A 24,651-nucleotide genomic window follows, 5' to 3' on the forward strand; every position below is an offset into this window, starting at 1 on the left:
AAAACTGAAGGAAGCAGGGGACAATGAAAGCTCAGGGAACACCAGACAAACCACAGCACTAACATCAACTTTAAAGATTGGATTTATTTGGAGGAAAAAAAAAAAACAAAAAAAAAACCCAAAAACCCTCAACCCAAAGGATGGGATTTTACATCTCAAGACATCTCCCAAATAATGTCTACAGATTACAAATCATTTTCATAGAAGATATTTTTGTACAAACTTTACATGTATTCAGGAGCGGGACATAAGTCAACCCCTGTTCTAGCTTTAGCAGAGGAGTGGGCACAGCAGCTCTTCTGGGGGGACACAGCATGAAGAGGGGAGCTGCCTTCACTGTCTACAGCCAGTGGTTTTAAAAAACTCATTCAACTGAGGGGCACCTCTGTAAGCCCACTTCTAGCTACTGCCAATCAAATCCACTGCATCGTCACCTGCTGCACCCGCTGCAGCAGCACACACACCAACACTCCTGCACTGCAGGCCAAGGGCTTCACACCGAGACCGAGGCAGTGTCTGTCTGCAGATACCTGACTTCACACAACGGGAAGCCATCTTTGGAGCTGAGCCCTCACATCAAAGCAGACAGGTCAAGCTGCTGTTGTGGCAAGAGAAACCAGAAGCCTGTCCAATACGTCTTTGCATTCTCCTTTATTCTTGAGGGGAGCCAAGAAGCCAACTCTCCTGAGCAGAAAAGCAGTCCAGGCCACATACATCAGAAACCCACCTGGCATGGGGTTCCAGTGAAGGAAACTTAAGAGAAACCACAAACACCCCAAAATCAAGGCTGAAGACCTCCAACTCAAGTCACCCCATTCATGCACCCCTCTTCAGCCCCCAGGCCCATCACTTGAAGTACCCAGACCTCTAAAGGGGGAAAGCAGGAGCAGGAATCAAAGATACCACAGAGCTGGTTTGCTTGAGAAACGCGGGGATTCCTCAGGCCACAGCTTCTGGTGGCTAAGATGAACTGTCTGTGGGAGCAGGTGGGTGACACACAGACTGCTTTGGGAAGCTAACAGTGTCATCAAGACCATGAGATGACCAGAGCTGACAAGGCTTTGAAGGAATGTGGGTATGCTGGAACCTTTAGAAAGGACAGTGTTCAGAAGGGGCAAAACCAGGGCACACAGACTCCATTTCCCATCAACTCCAAGTGCTCCTCACCCACAGATGACCATTCTGTTCTGTGTTTACTGGAGGCCACACCATTTCCCTCCCCAAAGCTTTCCAAACCATGACTGAGTTTCCCGTTCATTGTGGTCCCCAAGCGGTACTACGTGTTAGTGGCCTGTAGACTCATTCCCAACTACCCCCTTGGGGGGTAAAAAAATAAAACATTTCCCCCTAGGCTGGCCCCAGTTAACCCAGAATTAAAGTAGAAGGGCTGGCGGCCTCCTGGAGACTAACCCTACCTTTCTAAGGGTGGAAGTGTGTTCAGGTAATGTCTGGGAATTCACAGGTGCCACCGCAGGGTAAGATTAAAAAGGTAGAAACCTCACTCTTCCTTGCACCTTTCTCTACTGTCTGACTGATGTGACAAGTGTCACCGTGTCTCTGCTGAATGGAGTCGCAGGCACTGTCAACACAGGTGACTGCTGGGTACCGTCAGACCACGCCCAAGCGTAGCCACGTGGCTCTGGCTACCATGCTGGTTCTCCAGTTACGTCAACACTTTAAAGGCTGCAGCAGCATGCAAAAGGATTTCATTTCATTAAAAAAAAAGTTAAGAAAGGTCTTCAGGAGATGGTGAGTTTATTTTGTCTTGTCTGGATAGAGGTTTGATTTGCTCTCGAATGTTCCAGGTGGTGACTAGGAAGAAAGCACAGGCTGTGGAGGTCTACTCAGTGTGGTCGTCTCCCTCATCCTCATCTTCGCCGTCCATACAGAGAGCAGCATACTTGCTTGCAGAACTGAACTTCTGTAACAGAGGGACAAGGTAAGGGGAGCCCAAGATTCTCCTACTAAAACCTAGAAGCAGGGTGTTAATGCTTTGGCATAAATGAAGTCAAGACCACTCTGTGGGTAGCACGTTCTATTGCAGCATCCAGGGAGGGGCAAGGGTTACACGAACTCACCAGCCACACATGCTCTGAGAGAGCTGAGAAAGGCTGTCTCAACAAAGAGTCCACCTCAGCTTTCTCACTAAACAAACACCAATGACTCATTTCCAATTCCTCCAGTCTCAAGGAAAAAAGGAGTCTGACGCAAAGCTGGGAGGCAGAGGCAAGCACACGTCGACACTTACGGAGGCTGGCGTCTCCTCAGGTCTCTTTGGCTCAGGTGCACTTCTGGAGTCTTGATCTTTCCTGCCATCCTTCCTGCAGAGACGACACCACAGACCACCTGCTCAACAGCGTTGCTAGGAGAGCTCATTACTTTCATTTCCCAGCCTAGTTTGTTCACAGTGGTAGACCTGGTAACACTCAGGAGAATCAAGAAAAATACCACTGCGGGGGCTGGAGAGACGGCTCAGAGGTTAAGAGCACTGGCTGATCTTCCAAAGGTCCTGAGTTCAATTCCCATCAACCACATGGTGGCTCACAATCATCTACAATGAGTTCTAGTGCCCTCTTCTGGTGAGCAGGCAGAACACTGGGTACATGATAAACCTTAAAAGAAAAGAAAAGAAAAGAAAAAACCCCTCTGCATCATCTATGATAAACAGCGAGGAGGAAACATGCATACCTGTCCAGGTCCTTGCAGTGGTCTCTGTTCCCTCCGTCCCCAGGGCCGCGGCTGGAGCTCCCAGCTTGGCCTTTTGTGACATTCACTCCATCTATTTTATTTTCATCTGTTTAACGAAAAAAAAAAAAAAATACAAAACCAAATTCAAGGCATATAAAGTGACCCATCTCCCTGTCCTAGTTCTCCTTTGAGCTGCAGGAAGTATGTATTAATGAGAATTAACCCCATGGCCTTTTTTTCCCATTGAAAAGTCCTACTGTAGTGAGCACTACCTGGAAGAGCAGTGTAGAAACAGCAGCTAGACTGCTCTGTAGTGACCCTGGCGCTAATGGTGACATGTTTATTCCTGTCCAGCTAATTTCTCCACCAAGGCAGGCTTCCCAGGAAGAGGCAGCTCCACGCACTCTTAGCAGAGCCCATTCCTGCCCCCTACTGGTAGAACAAGAGCATTATAAAGCCAGGCGCGTTCCAGGACAGCCACAGTTCCGTCTCTGTCCAGAACCACCCCCCAAAAACAAACAAGCAAAAGGTGCAAGATGCCTGGGGAGCGGTGACTCTTGAGGCAGCTGGAGACTGACAGAGAGGGAGGCATTTTCAGCAGTGTGGTTGTTGGTAAGGTGCCAGCACTTTTGTAAACCTCAGTAAAATTGAGTAGCAGGCCACTCCCTCACAAAGGCCATGAAAGTAGACAGTGGCCAGCTGGGACCTGTGGGACTGGCAGGAAGGAGACAGGACAGGCAGCAGGGTGGCATGGATCAGCTGTAGTCACGCTATGTGCAAGTATGGAAGTGTCACAGCGAAACCCACGAATCGAAAAAAAAATACTGCAGCTTTCACTAAAAAATGTTCTTCCCAGGCAATGGGGGCACACCTTTGATCCCAGCACTCAGGAGGCAGAGGCAGGCGGAGCTCTGTGAGTTCAAGGCCAGCCTGGTTACCGATCCAGGACAGCCAGGGCTACACAGAGAAACCCTGTCTCGAAAACCCAAAAGCATCAAACAAAAATTCTTTGGCAAGTTTGCTTGTCCCTAAAATTTTTCTTCACAGTCATTTTTATGTGCACCAGGTATGTGCACCACGTGTGCCTGGTGCTTGTGGAAGTAGGAAGAGGGCATCAAATGGCCTGGAAGGAACTGGAGGTATGAGCCACCACCATATGGGTGACCTGTGTGTAAGCCCTGGCTGTGCTTGCACTCAGAGCTTTGACTGGTCTCTTGGCATGGGCTCACCTTTCCTTGATGGTCCTTCCTCAGAGGGCTGAGCTGCAGGTACCTTTCCCCCAGCACTGGAACAAAGCAAGCAACCAGCCATCAGTGTTCACAGGAAAGATGACACAGGCTCACACCACTTCCCCAATGTAGCACGTTGTCTCTATAGAGACAAGAGCCCCCATCCTCAACACTGCAACACAGAGTACAGGAGAGATAGCGAGCAGTCACCTCCACACTCAGCGCCTATGCTCTGGAGAGCAGTCAGCAAGGGGCGCTGCTTAGGTCTCATAAGTGACCACAGTTACACTGACTACAAACTTGAGGTAAGTACTCCCACCATAGCTCAAAGTGACACCAATAGCAACAACAAGACAGATGTGGCTTTGACACAGCTGAGTGTAAATTATACAGGAGGCACTGCATCTGCACCACCACAAAGCCAGGCTCCCTCAGGGCACCTTCCAGCTAAGCAGCCGCCGCCGCCTACTCACCTTGCAGGGGGCTGCTGCTCTGTGTCTGAGCTCTGAGACCGGGCAGGAGGGTTAGCGCTTCTCTTCACCCACGCGTTCTCCTTTGGTGGAGGGGCTGGCATTACCTTTAGAGGCTGATCAGGCTTAGGAGGTTTAGAGGTCGGAGAGTTACAGTCGTCTTCTTTATTGAGGGCTTCGTTTTCTAGAGACTTCTCACTCTCTCTCCTTCGTGTATCTGCCGGGGGAGAGATGCTCACTGTATTGTGCTCACCTGGACAGCGGCAGCGTGAGTGGACACACCGCTACACAACTCCTTTCCACCAGTGGAGACTCTGAACTACAGCTTGGCTGCCTGTCAGTGTTAGGGTGGCGTTAACTGTGGGTGACATGCACATATGAGCGGGACCACGGCTCAACTCCAACTCAGCAGACAACTGTCTTCACATGGGAACAAAACCCAGACACACTTGCATGTACATAAAAACTGTTTTGGAGCCTTGGAGCCCGCTTTGCCAGGCTTTGTCCATCTGAAGTACAAGCGCTACCACAGTGGCCACACAGAGCTACGCCACACTTAGCCAGAAGGACCACGGCATCATGTTACCCAGCTACTACAAAGGGAAAACATTTCCAGAAAACTCTCGTAACACTTGGCTCAACTTACAAATCACTGTGGTGTTAATGATGGTATACCTATGTTTCCACAGGGAGTAAAAAAATATGGCTACCAACCAAACTTATAAAGATTAAATCTGACCATACTTTGGCCTTGGGCTGTTTTAAAATACTCAAGAGCAACTGATCTTGGAGGTAGGAGAGCTTAGGCAGCACTGGGCCACAGTAAGGGAAGGGCGCTGTAAACACGCAGACCCGCTGGTGAGCAGACAGTAACTGGTGGGGAGGAACGACGTTTCATCTGTCAAGGAAGCTGCTTTGATGCCACCTAAGGAACGTCAAATAGCGCCATCCCCAAGAAGAGCTCAAATTCCAGCGCAAAGTAAGGTGGCTCTGAAAAACCAACATATACCAATGACACAGGAAATAGAGGCCAGCAAGTATGGTTGCTTCCCACAAAAAACTGCTCACTCAGTGGAGAGGACAGATTGCTCCAAGCTCTCCTCTGGCCTCCACCACAAAATAAATGTTAAAAACAATAAAAACAGATGGGCATGGTGGTGCATGCCTTTAATCCCAGCACTTGGGAGGCAGAGGCAAGTGGATCTCTTGTGAGTTCGAGGCCAGCTTGGTCTATAGAGCGAGTCCAGGATAGCCAAAATAACAGAGAAACCCCATCTGTGGGGAGTGTGGGGGTAAAGGATCAAAAACCCACCCAAAACAAAACCCAACAACCATTACCTAACAGTCAAAGGCTCGTTAGTGATGATTAACAGACCACGAAGGTCTGTGCTTGTCCTTCAGGCTTTGGAGGCCAAGATGTGTGAAACCCACCAGGCCTGCTAACTCAACAACTTCTGATCATTACTGGCGCAAGGCCAGTCTGGGCCACTCAGGTTTCAGGACACCCAAGGCCACATGGAAACCTTGTCTGAAATTCTCTGGTTATGGAAAACAGGATACTGATACCCACCCTGGTCTGACTTACTTCTGCCAGAGGTGGCTGAGGTTCCGGTCTGTGATGACTCACTTCCTGTCCTTGACCGTTCTCTTTCCTGAGTTTCTTCACTTCGCCAACTTGGGTGTCTGCACACAAGAGATTAAAAAAGAAAAATATGGTGTTCCGCCCACTTAAGGCCACCATGAACCTGATACAAGCTGTTTATAGAAATTAACACACACACACAAACACCATATACATACATACTTAGAGATGAGAATTTCTGTATGTAGCCCTGGCTGTCCTGGACTCACTTTGTAGAGCAGATTGTCTAAGAGATCTGCCTGCCTCTGAGTGCTGGGATCACAGGTCTGTGCCACTGTGCCAGGCTATCAATATATATATATGTATATGTATTTACATATATATGTATATGTATTTATTTTTTGGTGAGTGCAGGCCAGAGGCCAATCTTGGGCCACTGTTTTGCCTGCATGTATGTTGGCTTGTAGAAGCCAGCTGTGATGTAAGATCCCCTAGAACTGGAGCTACAGATGGTCATGATGGGAATCAAACCTGGGTCCTCTGCAAGAGCAACAGTGTTCTTAACCCTGGAGCCAGCCCTTCAGCCACCTGGGTTTTTGCTTGTCTCTGCTGAAGGCCTGCTCTGAAGTACACGACACCGTCTCAAGACGGCGCGTTACACATGCTGGTGTAAATTCCAGGATCCCATGTCAGCCTCCTTGGCTCTGAGCACAACTGCACAAGTCACTCATGCACAACACTGCCAGCCTCCTCTGTGTGGGTGTGGCAGCCCATGCTTCTCATCAGCCCCCTCAGGAGGCAGGGACAGGCAGACCTGAGCCCAAGGACTGTCACAACTGGAGACCCTGCCTCTCAAAGAAAACAAAACAGTAAAAATAGAAACACCTGTATCACGAGTTTTAGTTTCTTTAAAAATCTCAGGCATGTTATGCAAGCAGGTTTTTGTTTTAGTCCTAGGTGTGGGAAATGGGGCTGATTCGGACTGTCCACAGGAGCAAACTATTTGCCTCCTGCAGGCTCTGGGAGGGGCCTTTGCCAGCCCAGGGTAGTTTTAATTCTGAGGACTCTGGCGAGGGAATGAATGCCAGAGCTGGGGTGTGGGGCGGGGCGCTCCTAGAAGGGAGAAGCTGCTGCTCCGGTGGATGCTGATGCAGTTTCATGAGAAGTTGGAGACACCCTGAAACAAAGATTGAACCTGCCAGGGAACTTTGTCTTTAACCAGTAGGAAGTGGTTAAAGAGAACACCACCTTCACCCCACTGACCTTTCTCTTACCCAGTGTTAGAAGGGACTGGGTTGAACCCCAAATACAGTTAAAAAGTAGCGCCTTCCTAGGCCGGGTGTGGTGGCCCCCGCCTTTAATCCCAGCAATCGAGGCAGAGGCAGGTGGATCTCTGTGCGTTTGAGGCCAGCAAGGCCTACAAAGTGAGTCTAGGACAGCCAAGGCTACACAGAGAAACCCTGTCTCAAAAAACCAAAAGCAGTGCCTTCCTAACAGTTCTTACTATGGCCTAAAGTCAAGAGAGAGAAATGCAGAGTCATTCCAGGTTACACTCAACAAGAAAACAAATCACTTTGGTTAGCTGAGGGATCACGCTGGCCAACCGCAGCACCCGGCAGCACAACACAGGTAGGAGGCTGGCCTGGGAGACTCTTTCAAAAACAAAAGTTGCTGCTGCTCCCGACCTAAAAAAGATTGATTCATTATTATGTACACAGTGCTCTGCCTGCGTATACACTCACACACCAGAAGAGGGCATTAGGCCACATTATAGATGGTTGTGAGTCACCATAAGGTTGCTGGGAACTGAACTCTGGGAAAGCAGCCAGTGCTCATATCTGCCAAGCCATCCTCTTTCCAGCCCGTCTTTTTCTTTCTTTCTTTCTTTGTAAGACAAGGTATATCCTGACCACAGGTGTGCGTCACCACGATCAGCAATGACTTCATAGCACTTTCTGTTTCTACTAGGGGGCTTTTACTTGATAGCTGCTCCTAAAGCAGAGACAGAAAACCTTCTGTTTTTTTAGTGAAAGTCACAAAGACCAGGTTGGCCTTGAGATTGGCTTGCCCCTGACTCCCAAGGCTGCACATCAACACACCCAGCTGGTTAACTTCTTTGTGAAGAAATGAAGTTAGCCTTATGAGATCACTTGCTGCCCAATCTGAGCAGCGCACATAAGTGCCCTCTGCCTCGATGCACACCCACACAAACACAATAGAGAGAAACTGGGCAAATCTATTTTATGAAAACAGACATTAACCTCTGCACCGAGGGGCCACCAGTTTCTATGTGTGGCAAGTGTAGTACAAGCCCTTTTAGGAAGTCGCTAGTGCACCGCTGTCTTACACCCGAGTTGCCTGAACGGCCCCCCTGGCGGCGGCAGCAGCAGCAGCGGGAGGAGCAGCCCCTCGCGAAGACCCTCACCTCTCCCGAGGCCGGCGGTCTAGTTTTGGCTCGTCCAGTTGCCGCTGCAGCTTCTCCTGCTCCTTCTGCAGCCGCTCCTCCACTTCTCTCTCTCTAGCCGCTGTGTCCACGGGCTTCGCTCCTCCGAAGATAGAAGCCGCCCGACTGGACTGGGAGGTGCTAGCGGAGGAATCATCTTCCTTAGGAGTACTCCGAGGCTTTAGGTTCAGTTTGGGTCTTTGGGGGGGACCTGAGTTAAATAAAACTCTAAGTAACAGCTTCCAAGTCAGAGGTGACACTGACAGCCAGATTCTAGACACACCTCACAGCCTTGCTCAAGATGGAACATCTGGAAGACGGGCATCTTCCACAGGTTAAAAGGACCGGGTACCATACGACAGGGAAAATTCTAGAGGTATGTGTGGATCGAATATGAAGGCCAGAAATCTCCAGAAATCCACCTGTACACGTGTACTTGGCTACCCCAATACAGTCGCAGTGAACATAGCTGGCCCGCCACTAGTGCTGGAGACTGAACTCTCTGATTCTCAAGCGTACGCAGATACTTCACAGACCAAGCTATTTCCCCAGCCAAAGGAGGCGCTATCTAGTGTCTTCATTTTTCTATGAAGTTTTAAGTAGTCTGATTTTTTTCTCTTTCTAAACTATCAATATTGCATTCAAAATAAACATGTGTTTTTTTTCTCCTACCCTTGATCAGGATGAAAACCAGGGGCCTGGTACATGTTAGGCTACATCCTCAGTCCAGAAAACTGATTATGAAAGGCATAGTGACTAGAAAGGGAAGCCCAAGTGCAACCACCTGATCTAACGAACGAAACAGGACACGCCCACTTGCTCTGTGTCCTCAGCTTTTGTCACCTGTGCATGTTCTGTGTATACAAAGGCTAGAGGTTGATATTAGGACACTTGCTCACCTTTTTTGAACAGGGCCTCTGACCCAGAGCTGGCTAATTAAGATAGGACTGCTAGGCGGGTGTGGTGGTGCACACCTTTAATCCCAGCACTCGGGAGGCAGAGGCAGGCGGATCACTGTGAGTTTGAGGCCAGCCTGGTCTACAAAGTGAGTCCAGGACAGCCAAGACTACACAGAGAAACCTTGTCTGGGGGGGGGGGGGGGTGGAGAGAGAAGAGGCTCAGAAAATACATAGCTAATTATTTGACAGAGCAGACTATGGAGTGAATTTAATTTACCACCACTTGCCTACTCCTCATTAGAATGCTTCCTTTTCCTTTAAGATGTCCATGTATTGATAGAAAACAGCTCCCCAAGCACAATTATGTTTAGACATTATGCTAAAAGCTACAAGAATAGGTGATAATCAGATTTAAATACAATACTGCATATTAAGCTTCTCAAAACTATGTTCATATTAAGACAGACTGATAGCTGGGCATGGTGTTGTATACTTTAATCCCAGCACTCGGGAGGCAGAGGCAGGCAGATCTCTGTGAGTTCAAGGCCAGCCTGGTCTACAAAGCCAGTCCAGGACAGTCAAGGCCACACAGAGAAACCCTGTGCTGAAAAACAAAAAAATCCAGCAAGCCCCAAAGACAGGCTGGTGAGATAGTGCAGCCGTTAACGATGCTGCTGCTAGGCCTGACAACCTGAGTCTGATTTCCTGGATCCACACAGAAGACCAGACTCCCACAAAATACCCTAAGATGTCCCTGCATGTGAGCACACAAACACGACTATCAAGTTTGTATGTGCATACATTACTTCTATACACACACAGATGGCCTTGGAACCCACACACCTGCCTGCCTCCACATGCTGGGATTACATGTGGGCCCCACCCACAGTCCCAATTCTTAAGAGGAGATCCAGACTTTGTTCAGCAGAGGCACTCAGGTGGGTACAAGGGATCATGAGGCCTGACATGTACCCACTAGCTCATGGAAGGGAACCCCAGGAGTTAAGGACAATGACCCTACACTTGGCTCACTTATGAGACTTTCTTTCTCAGATGTGGCTCTGAAGCTATTGACAAAACACTTAGAACCATTACAAGATGGCAGATAATTACAGACAGAACAGCAGCTTTCAGACGACATCGCCACACTCAGCTTTGTTTTTAGCAATTAAGGCAGAATTTACAGAAACAGCACAGAACCACCTTACTATTAATAAAATCAGTGTATCTGTTTTCAACATTATCACACCAACTGTTGGCTGGGCCCCTGGCTTTCCTCAGCTCTACTCCAGGGCAACAGAAGAGTATGCTTATTAAAATTTACCTGAAGAACCTATATGCAAAGCCATTTAAAGTGAATAGATCCTGTTTTAGTTTTAGGATGCCATCCATCTCCAACTGCCCACTGTGCTCAGCTGCTTCTTTCACAAACCCCAGAGAGGCAGATGCACTCCACAACTCCCACCTCACAGCTCTCTGCTCCATGAAGAAAAGCCGAGTACCTCTGTCGTCACGCCTGTAGTCGTCCCGAGAGTAGTCATCCCTAGAGCTCCACGACCGATCGTCCCGCCTGTCGTAACGGTCTTCGTAGCGGTCCCCACCTCCTCTGTAGTCATCATCCCTGCGGTACCCACTTCCAAAGGCTCGTCTGCCGCTGCCTATCCGCGAGTCATAGCCTGTGAACACACCTCAAATTGTGGTCATGCAGAAAAGGGAAAAAGCAAAGAAAAGTCTTAGCACCGAGCACTAACTGTTGCGACTACCTCGGTCATAGTCTCTGCTGCCTCGGTCATCATAGCGATCTCTGCCCCCGTAGCGATCCATGTCTCGGCGGGGGCCGTCCCGATAGCCGTCCCGATACCGGTCTGAGTCGTAGCGATCTCGAAACTCTAGAAAGAGAAGAATACAGGCAGCACCTCTCCTCCCCCCTCACAGCTCATCAACTTGGTTCTCACTGTGACTCAGTTTCTATACAGTTTAACCAGCCCCCAAACCAGAACCATTTGTATCGAGTAAAACACTGCTCAGTATTTATTTCTTTAAAAAAAAAAAAAAAATCCCTGAAGGGACGGCTTGTTTGGCAGAATGCTTGCCTAGCACACAGAGGCTCTAGGTTTAAATCCTAGGACCAAACTACCACTTGGGAGGTATAAGCAGGGGGCAGAGCTCAAGGCCCCCTTCCTGCCGGCACCGCAATCCCCCACAAAATAATCACAGCTACAGCTGCCAGGCTGGCCTCTAACTGACAGGGACCCACTTGCCTCTGCTTCCTGAGTGCTGGGGTTAAAGGTGTGTGCCACCACACCTGGCTCTACAGCTGGGATATTATGTTTAATACCAAACAGCCAAAGACTGCTTGGAATAAAGGTGTGCACCAACACACCTAACAAAATTAAAACCTTAAGGCCAGGTGTCAAGGCACACAATTTTAACCTCAATACCTAGGAGTGTTATGCAGGCAGATCTCTTGAGCCCCAGCCAGCCAGGACCACATAGTGAGACCACACCTCAAAAACAAACAAAACCTAGGAAATAACACAATATAGTACTATTTTCCAATTGGTTTTCCAGTTGGTTTTTGCTACTACATGCATGTAATGCTATAAATAATGATTTCTATTATTTTTATTTATTTATTTTTGATTTCTATTATTTTTAAATCTTGATGGTCCTTTTAAATATATTTTAAGGAAGGCCAATCACTTTATCCATAGACACTTTACCACAGACTTAGCTGAGGCGTACTCTCACACCAGTCTCTTCCATTGCTACCAATGTCAGTGAAAGCAGTCTCCACACAGAGTACAGCACAGTCACACAGCAGTTCTTGGCTGTTTTTCACACAGAATCTTCCTGATGACATTTATTAAGCATTTAACTGACTTTGTAGATTTCACATCTCTGTATGTAGGTCAGTGGCTAACCTTGCATGGTGTTTCTCAAATACCACCTATTTGATTTTTGGAGACAGGGTCTCCCCACTGACCTGTAATACACTAAGAGGCCAGGCAGCAGGTTCTAAAAGATCTACTTTCACCTCTCCACACCTGGCCTTTTAACAGGGTCACTAGGAACCCACTCAGGTCCCCTGCTTGTGTGATGCACATTTCAGCATGCAACTGACCCACCTCTTTACTCTGAGTACTCCCCCCCCCCAACCCCGAGAGGGCTTCTCTGTGTAGCCCTGTCTGTCCTGGACTCACTTTGTAGACCAGGCTAGCCTCGAACTCAGTGATCCACCTGCCTCTGCCTCCCAAGTGCTTGGACTAAAGGCGTGCGCCACCATGCCCGGCTGACCCACTTCTTTATAAATAATCGTGTCCGAAGGAAAAAAAAATGCCTGCATTTTCTATTTGCTTTACTTCCCCCCCCCCCAAATTAGGAGCTTATCAAATTCCTTTTCTGCATTTGCCAGCACTTTATATTAACAAAACAATTAACCTCCCCTCCCAAACACCACAGAAACAAAATAAACTTTCTAAGTCACTCCGCAATTTCTAGCTGCTAACGTACAAATAGACCCAAGAAAGCCTGAACTTACTGTCTCCAAAGCTGTCATCGCCTCTTCTAGGAGGGTAGTCATCAAAGCTATCTGTGGCAGGACGGGCCCTCCAGTCTGTGTCTGTTTTGTCAGAATCCCGATTTCTATCTCGACCAAAAGAACGATCATCCCTGTCTGCAGACAGAGAAAAACAAGTTAGCTCCCCAAGACACTGCGCAGCTCTCAGACCCCGCCCTTCACACCATGCCTCATGGCTTCTATGGCCCAGGCCTTGCAGTTGCTCTCTCCAAGTAACCGATCCATTCTTTTCTTCAAATATATTTTAACTAATTTAGTGTTTACCTGTATCATATTAAAGCTCAAGGTGTAAGTAGCCAATTTAGTTATAGATTTCAGGCCCAAGGCTGGTCAGTACTTTGAATTCTGAAGTGGGGACAGGAGATGCCAGCAGTCATCCCTTCCCCTGAGGCAGATCTGCCTAATGCAGCCTCAGGTTCCTGTGGGGAGGACGGAGTCACTCGAGGCCGTCACCTCTCCAGCACCACAATGTCCTGCCAGTTCTCTCACCTTTATCCTGTGCTTGGTCAGCAACGTCCACTCGAATTCTCCTGTTACCTAGAGACTGAGAGCACAGGACCTGATTAGCCAACCTTGCTAGCTTAAAAATTCCTTATAAAGCTGGGTGATAGCAGCACACACCTTTAATCCCAGCATTCAGGAGGCAGAGTTTGAGGCCAGCCTGGTCTACAGTGCGAGTTCTAAGTCAGCCAGGGGGATCCTGGAGAAACCCTGTCAATTCTCAATCAGCTACATGCTGGTAACTACAGCCCTCAGGAGGCACAGACAAAAGACAAGAAGTCACTCCAGGTTCCAGGCCAGCCTGGAATATATGGGAGACTCAGCTTCAAAACGAAGCAGCACTCAAGCTCACAGCAGCCACACAGCAGAGACTGCTACCCACAACCGCACGGGTTTTTTTTACTCAACAGTATTTTTGTGTAGCTAAGGTTCCTCAGGAGACACCTTGATTTCCCCCTTTCAATACTTTGACCAACTGCTGAGATTATAGGCATTAACCAAGGTGTCTGGCTGTATCCATGAATTTTTATCCCTATCTGATGCGGATTATGGCGTTCAGTCATTATTCAGTGAACATATTTCTAAGAGCTGTTTATTTACAATTATATCACACGGTAAGTCTAGATATGAAATCTGATCAAGAACTTCTGGAGTTAAACACACCCAGACCTGAAAAGATACACTTTGATATGAACTAGTTTACTTTTCTACCTGCCCGCATGAAGGCAGTTTATTTTGAAAAAGTAAAACCCTAGAGCTGACAAAGCAGCAAGGAGACTTAATAGAAATATGTTGATTTCTTGCCTAAAATTCCATCGGAAGTTCTTCCCTCAATTAACAAGGAAGTGTACTTCAAATGACATCAAGAGGGCTGGAGAGATGGTTCAGAGGTTAAGAGCACTGGCTGCTCTTCCAAAGGTCCTGAGTTCAATTCCCAGCAACCACATAGTGGCTCATAGCCATCTATAATGAGATCTGGTGCCCATGCAGGCAAAACACTGTATATATGATAAACAAATAAATCTTAAACAAAACCAATGACATCAAGAATCACTTGGCTTGGTAGAGACGCAGAGCACGCCCCCCCCCCCCATTTCCTTACCTCTTCATTGAGACTCAGGGCGCTGAGCAGAGAGTCCAGGTCTTCAAACTCTGCATAGCCAAAACCTTTCAACCTGTCTGGATTGCTGGGCTCTCGTGGTAAGCGCACAGCACTGATCTGAGAGAATAAACAAATAGGTAAAACAAACAAAAAACTCCAGCCCCAAACAAAAAGCAATCAGTAAATATGTCATTAACTGCACTGGAGAACATACAAGAAAATGCATGTCTCTAGGACAAAAGAGGGCACAGGACTGCAGACAGACCATCGCCCACACTTTCCAAATCTTATCAATTCAACTCTTAAAACATCGTGAACTCTGCTGCCTTCCATTTTTTTAAAAACTTAAGGCATGGCCCATTCCACAATCAGTTTACTTCAGCTGCTACCCTCAGCATCCCACAACAGCCTGACGTGAACCCGCTTACATTTAATCCTCTGAAGAATTCCTTAATGGAGTCCTCTGTCACATCATAGGGCAGATTCCCCAGGAAAGCAGTGTAGGGCGGCGACTTGGGCAGGCGGCTCCGGTCGATATTGGGTTCCCGAGCAGCCCGAGGAGCAGTGGGGAGGATGGAGCGGTCAATGGGAGGGGCCCTATACACGTCGTCATCATTACTGTGCCAAGCTGTGGACACTAGGACACAAGAGCAGACCAAAGGGAGCTGAGCGTGGCAGAGCACTCTAGGCTGAGAGTAGGATTTGAGTGAGTAGGCGAGGCCAGCCTAGGCCACAGAGTAACACTGTCTCAAACTCTGAGGCCAACCTGGTATTCACAGTGAATTCCAGGCAGTCAGGACTATATAAAAAGATCTTGTATTGAGCTGGAGAGATGGCTCAGAGGTTAAGAGCACCACTACCTGTTCTTCCAAAGGCCCTGAGTTCAATTCCCAGCAACACAGGGTGGCTCACAACCATCTATAAAGAGATCTGGTGCCCTCTTCTGGCCTACTGGCTCACAGGCAGGCAGAACACTATATAAACAAGAAATAAATCTTAAAAATATAAAGTTTTAGGGCTGGAGAGATGGCTCAGAGGTTAAGAGCACTGGCTGCTCTGCCAAAGGTCCTGAGTTCAAGTCCCAGCAACCACATGGTGGCTCCCAATCATTTGTACTGAGATCTGGCGCTCTCTTCTGAAGTACAGAAAGAATATTGTATACATAATAAATACATAAATCTTTAAAAAAATAAAATAAAAAATAAAGTTTTAGCTGGGAGGTGGTGGCGCACGCCTTTAATCCCAGTACTTGGGAGGCAGAGGCAGCTGGATCCCTGTGAGTTTGAGGCCAGCCGGGTCTACAAAGCGAGTCCAGAATAACCAAGGCTACACAAAGAAATTGTCTCGAAAAAACAAACAAACGTTTTATTAAGTATACAGCCTCATCTAAAATATAGCAAGTTCAGGTCAGAAAGGGTTGAACAGAGATCTTGTCTGAAACACACATGTAAGCTAACAAGAAAAGCAGAAACTTTTACCCTGACCAAGAAGAAACCCAGGTCAAGTGGTACAAGTCTGCATTCTCAGTACTAGAGGGTCTCTATGGGCTCCAGGTCAGCCAGGGCTGCTCAGTGAGAACACACCCTAAAGAACCAAAACACCACAAGCCGAAGACTGCTTAGGTACAAGATTTTGTTATCCTCATAAATGATGTTCCAATGCTATTGGCATGAAGTTGAAGTAAAAACAGAATGAGGTAAAGAAATGAGAATTAAGTAATTATGTGGGGAAATACAGAGCAGGCAACCCAGGGCCAGCACGCAGCTCTTCTCAAAGTTCACTTCAGTTTGACAGTCACGCAAAGATTAGACTAAATACCAACACACACACAAATTTCAGGCTCTAAAGTAAGAGCCTTTCCAACCACAAATGAGGCCAATTATAGAAACCATTTTGTCTGGAAACAGTAAATTTTAAGGACAATGGTGGCCTAGGGACAGTACAGAGAGAAGTTACCATCTCCTTCCAGGTCGTCGGTTTCATCAGCCCAGCTGACTGGTTTGGAGACATAGGTGCTTCCTCCACCAGCTCCCCCGTCCTCAGCTAGAAAGTCTGTCAGGGAGATGGTTTTCCCCTTCTTATTCTTCTTCTTTGCTGAAAAGAAAAAAGATTACTCAGTAACCCTCAAGTATGTTTTATCCTTAAAAGACCATTAAAGACATTTAAAAGAAATCACCAAAGACCCACCAGATGACTAGATTATGGAATTCACATTGTAAGAGCGTTATGTAAGCTGGGCGCCGCGACAGGTAGACCACTGTGAGTTCAAGGCCAGCCTGATCTACAAGTTCAGGACAGACAGCCAGGGCTACACAGAGAAATCCTGTCTTGAAAAACAAAAGCAAAACAAGAGCCGCCGAGGCTGGAGGACGCTGTGTGAAGAGAGGCCCACATAGCCCACGTGCTAGCTCAGCCAGCATGGAGTCCTGGGCCAATCCTCAGCACTGTATAACACACTAGGTGGCAGGTCGCATTTGAAACACCACTTAGGTAGAGGCAGGAGGATCAGAAGTTACACTACAGCTGATACATGATACATTACTAGCTGCGTGTGTGCACACACACGCACGCACTCACTCACACACACACACCATTACAGAAAGGGAAAGCTGCCTGTCAGCACTCCCAGGACACACCCTTCTCTTTCTACTGTACAATCCACTCATCCAGTGCCTAAGTCTCTACACCCTGAGCTACAATCCCTCCTCCCACCTGAACTGTTTAGTCAGTGGGGAAGGCAGGAAGATCTCAGAGCTGGAGGCCAGTCTGTTCTAAATAGAGAAACCTTGTCTTGAAAAACCAAAGAAAGAAAACGTTGATTTAGGAATTACTTAAAACAGAAAAAAAATTCTAGTAAAGCAAGCTGGTCTTGAGTTCAGAGACTCACCTGTTACGACCTCACTATGCCCTGCAATAAAAATAAAGTACTTCCTAAACAACAGAACTGACTGGAGAGCTGGCTCACAACCACCCGAAACTCCAGGGAATCTGGAGCTTTCTGAGTTCCTCAGGTACACACATGATGCCTATACAAACACACAAGCAAAACACTCAAGAGATAAAACAAATCTAAATATTCAAAATCATGCCTTGTACATTCATGGCTCCTTAAATACAAGGATAAAAGACACCTCTACCCCATATAATGTTATATGACACTTTGGGTGTATTGTCTATGTATTAACTAAGCACAGAGGAAGACTCATAGTCTGTTTAGAGAAGGAAAGCAACCCTCAGATATTTTCCTAGGAAATGTCTATGGCAGGTTATCACAGCCACAATAAATGCCTGCTGCTCTCAGTGGTATTTGAAGTCATTTGATTACTCACAGCCATCCGCCTGCCTCTGCCTCCTGGATGTGCCACGTCACCCACCCAGCTTCATGGTTTTAAAAACCACACATCCTACTTCTAATTTACTTCAACTCAAGAAAATAATCTAACTTGATACACCAATGCTTAATAGAAAGTTGCTTTCTCAAATTCAACTGTCAGAAAATCGAGGTGCCCTGTTTGCCAGATAGCATTATTGACACACAACAATCTCAAGCAGCAAGGGTTCAATGTTCAAACCAAATGACCCACAAACAGAAGCCAGTTATTCAACAGTCCTTTCTTTAAAAAAAAAAAATTATTATAATGTATACAGTGATCTGTCTGCATGGCAGGAGAGGGCATCAGACCACATTATAGATGGTTGTGAGCCACCATGTGGTTGCTGGGAATTGAACTCAGGACCTCTGAAAGGGCAGTCAGTGCTTTAACCACTGAGCCATCTCTCCAGCCAGACCACACAATCTTTTTTGTCCCTTCTGTTCTTCTGAATCAGCTGCTGACTGCTGTATCTCAAATTCTAAGGCTACAGTGCCAAGGTCCAGCCACTGAGTTGAGCTACAGGTGTAAACGTATTCTGTCTGAAATCAGTTAAGCGGAGGCTGGGACCTAAAGCTCCCATACTACTCCAATTTACGTGCAGACACATGTTTAAGAAGGTCCATGAAGCCCAGGCTGGCCAGGGATGGCCCCACGTACCCAAGGATGACCTTCAGCAGCCAATTCTCTTGCCTCCGCCTGCTCCACTGCTGTGACCACAGGCACATACCAGCACACCAGGGTGGTGCTGAGGATGAGCCCAGGGACACTGTGCATTCAGCAGCATTAGCTACTATCTATTCACTAGCCTCATTTTGGCCACTTGGAGGGTAAAAATGCTGCTGCTGCTGGTGGCCCAGCCAAGATGACCAAGTTCAACAGAACAGCAAGAAGGTAAGCTATCCCTTTCCCATCCCCACCACAGCATAATCTGGAATTAAACTAACCTTTGACATAATCTGGTTTAAACCAACTTGGTAGATCAAGGCTTCTTAACTCTTAACCCCTTAACTCAAATTCAGAAAAACAAACGCCTCATGCTTCATTAAAGTTACTCGCTACTTCAAAATAAGCTAGAGAGCATCAACAAAACATGAAACCATTCATTGTTAGAGGCTACCATTCCCTTCAACCATTCTCTTCACATCTAGGCAGCAGGCTTGACCCCGGCACAGCAGTATTTGCACACTGACAAGTCATCAGGATCCCCTATGCCCTTTGTTCCTCTGACACCCATGGCCTTGGCATGTTTAAAACATTTCAAGTGTGGGGGCTGGGAAGACGGACCAATGGTTCAAACTGTGGACTGCTCTTGCAGAGGACTCAAGCATGCGACTCCAGCTACAGGAGTCTGATGTCTGGCTCCATGGGTACCTAGACTCAGTGCATATATCTATATTTAGACAAACATACACAATTAAAAAGATTTTTAAGGCCTGGTGCAGCTGCACACGCCTTTATTCCCAGCACTCAGGAGGGAGAGGCAGAAGGATCTCTTTGAGTTCAAGGTCAGCCTGGCCTACCCAGCCAGCCTCAGGGCAGACAGGAAGACACAGGGAGGACCTGTATCAAGAATAGAAAGCCTTTGCCACACAATGACTTAACCGGTCCAATTCTTTCAATTCCTTCCTAAGGCTATCTCACCCTCAACATAAGCCATTTCATCCCTAAACTCTGCGTGACCAACACATCAACTCACAAAGCAAACTTGTTCACTTACTGAGCCAAGCCAGTCTGAGCAGAGGGGAGGCTCTGACACGCTCAGTAAGGGTCAGTCTAAGAACTTACAAGACAGGCATGCACGGCAGCCTGCTCTAGCCTGCGGCACGAGCTTCGCACATGAGGGAAGCACTCTAGCACTGAGCTACAGCCCCAGCCCCAGCATAACAGGCCATTACAGAAAGATACAATATGGCTGGAGAGAGGGCTCAGAGGTTAAGAGCACTGTCTGTTCTTCTAAAGAAACAGTCCTGAGTTCAATTCCTAGCAACAACATGATGGTTCACAACCACTTATGAGATCTGGTGCCCTCTTCTGGCATACAAGCAAAACACTGTACACATAGTAAGTGGTAAAATGTTTAATCCCAGTACTCTAGAGGCAGGTAGATGCAAGTTCAAGGCCAGCTTGGTCTACAAAGCCAAGTTCTAGGACATCCAGGAGGACTACACAGAGAAACCCTGTCTCAAAGAAACCAAATAAATAAACGTTCAAAAAATACATTCAACCTTGAAACCGGGAAACAAAAATAAACAAACAAGCAAGCGCTTTTTTTTTTATTTAATTTTTTGGTTTTTCGAGACAGGGTTTCTCTGTGTAGCCTTGACTGTCCTGGACTCATTTTATAAACCAGGCTGAGGCTCACACTCACAGCGACCCACCTGCCTCTGCCTCCCAAGTAAAACAGCTCAATTCTTAAATCAGGATCTTTCTCAGGGCTAGAGAGATGGCTCACTCAGCAGTTAAGAGCACTGGCTGCTCTTTCAGAAGACCCAGGTTCAATTCCCAGCGCTCACAGTGGCAGGTCACCAGTCAGTAATTGCAGTTCTAGGGGACCTGATGCCCTCACAGCGACAAACATGCAGGCAAAACACCAATGCACAGACAGTAAAAATAAATACATCCACTTAGCTGGGTGGTGACGCAAGCCTTTAATCCCAGCACTAGGGAGGCAGAGGCAGGAGGATCACTGTGAGTTCGAGGCCAGCCTGGTCTATAAAGCAAGTGCAGGACAGCCAAGGCTACACAGAGAAGCTGTCTCTAAAATCAAAAAGCAAACAAAAAGCTCAAGGCCAGGCTGGGTCAGACAGAGACCTCGGGGCGGGGAAAGAAAAGCAACAGCAGGATAAACCATATATGATCCTAAAACCTGGGAGGCTCAGGCAGGATGACCACCAGGCTGGACACCGCCTGCTCCCACCTAAGTATAAGCAACAAAAGTTTATTTGTATATTGCAACCTCTGGAACATGTGCATGTGTGTGTGTGTGTGTAAGAGGGGCTCATTATGTAGCCCTTGGCTGTCCTGACACTAATGAAGTCCGCCTGCTTCGGTCTTCTGAATGCTAGTATTACAGGCATGCCTTAAAACACACAGTTCCCTTGTGAATTACATCTCAAAGCTATTATTAAAGCAAACACACATACTTTTTAAGTCTGGAACACTGTTTTCCTTCAACTGACAATAATGAGCCTTTGACTTCATAAATCTAAGTGTCCTGCAGAACAACAAATACTACTACAGGGTGGAATCTGCAAAGAGCTGATTTGCATACACATACCTACAGCTCTCGAAACTAACTATGAAGATCAACACTACAAAAACAACCATTTAGCACCACCTTACTATAAAACCAAAAGAAACCCACAGCACGAGTGTCATGTCAGTTAAGCTCCGGGCACTACATACACTAGTCACAATACGAACGCCTCTGTATCAAACACAGAAGTCCTTATTGCCAAGAAGTCTGCAAACTATTTACAAATGAAACTGAAGTGCTTCACTTTAGTAAGTCATATAGCTAAAGATCCCTTTTCCTTGAGGCAGGATGTCACAGCAATCCTCCAGCCTCAACCTCCTGAGTCTGAGATGACAGAAGCAAACTACCATGTTGAGCTAAAACCCGACAGATTTAAGTATTCTTTTAGAGACACCAACTGAGGAAGTACTGACCCACTCTCCAGATCCCTAGAAACTTACCCGGTCCTCGGCTGTCAGTCAGCTCTGAGACACTAAGGCACTGAAGGTCAGCAGTGGGTCCCGTGACCTGGCAGTGCCTCAAAGAAATGTTTCACCTTAGCAAATAGTCATGAAGTTCTAACTGGCATTCTCATAGAGAAAACCAAGACTCATTGCCAACTCTGGGCACACTACCCACTCAAGTTTGGGTGTAATTGGAAGAAGAAAATGTGGTCAATTCTAAACTCTTCAAAGTCCCAGAGGTAACTTGTGCTGAGGTAACAGACCAAGCTACATCTCCTGAGCGAATTCCTAGGATAAACATGGAGGAAAGGTGACAGGGTCATTACTAGGCAAATCTTTTAAATCACTGTGGACTACACTCAAGAGAGTAAAACCAAGGACACAGAGCACTAGGATGCTGGTTTTTTTTTTTTTAACTTTATCTACTGTCTGATTGCACACAGGTCAGAGGACAACTTGCAGCAGTACGCTCTAGTCTCTGACACGTGGATTCTGCTAACTTGACAGCCCTTACCCTGAGCCATCTCCTCAGTCCAGCCATGTTCACAAAAGAGGAAATTCACCCAGACTCTCAAGTGACACGGCAGTAAATGCAGCCAAGGAGTATTCTTTAGGCTTAGATGATCTTTGAACCAGCAACTCCAGCTCAGCTGTCCTCTCCATGACTACCTGCCCTGCCACCTGCAATGTGACCTTCAACAAGTCTGACATTTTTTCTTCAGCTGGGAGAAACTACCAATTCTTTGCATCACCTCACAGGCTTGTTAGGCACTGAACTAACAGAAGCTGTTACACTCAGGGTTGGGGATGTAGCTTGTGAGAGCGCTTGCCCGGCATGTCCCCAGCGGGTTCAACAACGCAGGAGGGGGAAATAAAGTCCCTACCCTCAAAGGCATCTAATCTAAATTCAGTGTTTCCCAAAGACAGAAACTCAGTGTTGCCAGGTGTGGTGTTCAACACTTCAAATCAGCCTGGTCTACATAGTTAGCTTCAGGATAGTCAGAGGTAATTAATAGAGACTTTGTCTCAAAATAAATATAGAAACAGCAATTTAAAAAGTTTTAAAAAAACAGAACCGAGGGTCATGCTAGAGAAAATAAACTCTATGTCCCAAAGTAAAACTAATGCTAGGTGTTCAAAAGCCAGTGGCATTCTTACAGGTCCACCGAAAGTGCAAAAAGCCAAAACCAAACCAAACCAAGCCCCAACCAACCAAACCTCAGTTGCAACGCAGTGACATACACAGCCCATTTAAAAACAACAAAACAAAAAAACCCCACAGAACCTCTAGCTATTATTTTAACAACACCTTCTGGAAGGCTACCAATTAGCTAGGGAAACGACCAAGCTGAATCCTGACACTTAAGAAAATGGGAGTTCTGTGTCCTGAAACGATCTGATTTCGTTCCCCACCTCTTCCTGGAATATATAGTCGGCACTCAGTAAAAAACAAAAAAGAAAAAAAACTGTTGGTTGGAATCAAGAGGTGGAAAGAAAGACGCACAGGCGAAATCTAGGTGTCCGTCCCTACAGCTCCTCCCGAACACGTGGGCGCACGCTAGGTTCCCTACCCCCAACCGTAGTAGCGCCAACCTCCAAACCTAACACGCGTCCGTCTTTTGGAGAGTACGGAGGCCGGGCCACGCTGCAGACCCGCCTGAAGCACCAAGCACAAGGTCACAGGCGAGCAAAACAACAACAACAACAAAAAAAACAAAACCGACCGAGCAACCGACCAACAAAACCCAGGTGCGCCGAGGCGTCGCTGCCGAGGCGCGCCTTGTCCACCTCGCCTGCCGGGCCGGGCCGCGCACGCGCGCCGCTGCGCTCCCCCCGGCCCCTCCACGGGCTCGCGCTCGCGTTCCAACCGCCCCCCCCAGGCTGGGGTCCGCAACGGCCTCGCGCCGCGGGGACCCCGGCCTAGGGCGCTCGGGTCCACGCGCCAACCGCCTCCCTCCGCGCCCCGGGGTGCGGGCGCAACGCCTCGCGCCCCCCCGCGCACACGCCCCTCCGCCTGAAGCCGGAGCCCACCATCACTGCCCACGCCAACCTCGCGCAACGGGGCGCAGAGGGTGTGTGTGGGGGGGGAGAGGCCTTCCCCCTCCCCCCGTCCAACATCCCGAGGCGGTAACCTGAAGCGGCCATGCCGCCCGCCTGCCGCAGCCCACCCCACCCCACCCCCAGGCCCGAAAGGACCGGGGCGCCGCCTGGCCACCATCCCCAACCTCCAGCCAGGAGCGGATCCGGCCCGGGGGCTGTTTCCGAGCCTGGTCCTTGGCCACGCTCGGCCGCTCACTCACCTGAGGCCGCCATGTTGGGAGAGGGAGAGAGAACGCAAAGGACCCGGATGAGGCAGTCACGTGATTATAGCGGGCGCGACGGACTTGGAGACGCGGAAGCCAGGAGAGGGCGGGGGAAGTGCGGACGGAGGCAGGAGGCGGGGCGCCCGCCCTCCGCCCTCCGCCGCGGCCGCCGCGCTGGGCTCGTAACGCAGCGCGAGCGAGGAGGAGGAGGAGGTGGCGCGGCGTCCGACGGGAAGGCCGGCGCGACATGTGGCCGAGGGGGGGGTGGGGTGGGGGGGTGGAGCCTGAGCTGTCGCGAAACCGGCTGCTTTACGTGGGGGCCCGGCGGGGTCGGGCGCCTGCCGCAAGGGCTTCTGGGAGGTGGCTGGGCGCGGAGGGCGGGGCTGCGCTCGCTTGGTTCCATGGAACCGGGTTGGAATCTGGAATGGGCGTGCCACAATTGGGTTTTGTTTTTTTGTTTTTTTTTTTTCAGAAGGGAAAATTCTGGGTTTCTTTTTAAACCTCTTTTTTCTTTTCTTTTCTTTTCTTTTTTTTTTTTTAAAGGCAAAGCAAACGCAGCGTTCTGTAAAGTGCTTCGAGGTTGAGGTAACGTTTGAACCTGTTAGGGCCGTTGGGCTTCTGCCTCGCTTTAGCCCTCCCAATTTATTGACAAGGTCCCGCGCCGAGTGCTGCGTTTCTAGCCAATGAGTGCTTCACCTTTATTCTATTTCACTAAGTGACACTGTTTGACAGACACTTGTGGATATAAAAGGACAAAGCTAACTTGAAAAAAATGTTAGAA

The 24,651-nt window shown here is 48.1% G+C and overlaps 1 protein-coding gene across 2 annotated transcripts; it reads right to left on the reverse strand.

Annotated features, from left to right (window-relative positions):
- Window positions 1-1,738: 1,738 nt before the first annotated feature.
- EIF4B (eukaryotic translation initiation factor 4B) lies at window positions 1,739-24,082 on the reverse strand. Of its 2 annotated transcripts, none has more exons than XM_084749606.1 (15): window positions 23,868-24,082; window positions 16,451-16,588; window positions 14,923-15,131; window positions 14,495-14,611; window positions 13,381-13,435; window positions 12,853-12,987; window positions 11,075-11,200; window positions 10,814-10,987; window positions 8,395-8,623; window positions 5,958-6,070; window positions 4,391-4,604; window positions 3,918-3,973; window positions 2,689-2,794; window positions 2,249-2,321; window positions 1,739-1,921 (listed from the first exon to the last, which is right to left on the reverse strand). In XM_084749606.1, the coding sequence occupies exons 1-15, from the start codon at window positions 23,878-23,880 to the stop codon at window positions 1,841-1,843; spliced, it is 1,839 nt and encodes a 612-aa protein (XP_084605732.1). In that variant the 5' UTR covers window positions 23,881-24,082; the 3' UTR covers window positions 1,739-1,840. The 2 variants fall into 2 exon arrangements, with proteins under 2 accessions (XP_084605732.1, XP_084605733.1); XM_084749607.1 differs by having other exon boundaries at window positions 5,973-6,070; window positions 23,868-24,077.
- Between the last annotated feature and the right edge of the window lie 569 nt (window positions 24,083-24,651).

This window comes from Acomys minous (assembly GCF_964271855.1).
Source record: "Acomys minous genome assembly, chromosome: 12".
Classification (NCBI taxonomy): Eukaryota; Metazoa; Chordata; class Mammalia; order Rodentia; family Muridae; genus Acomys; species Acomys minous.

What these genes read in the sequence shown, in the direction of transcription:
- EIF4B (XM_084749606.1), bottom strand. An exon ending in CGACGACCTGGAAGGAGATG is followed by an intron (nt 15,132 to 16,450) that starts GTAACTTCTCTC and finishes CTTGTGTCCTAG; the next exon opens with TGTCCACAGCTTGGCACAGT. An exon ending in AATTCTTCAGAGGATTAAAT is followed by an intron (nt 14,612 to 14,922) that starts GTAAGCGGGTTC and finishes TTATTCTCTCAG; the next exon opens with ATCAGTGCTGTGCGCTTACC.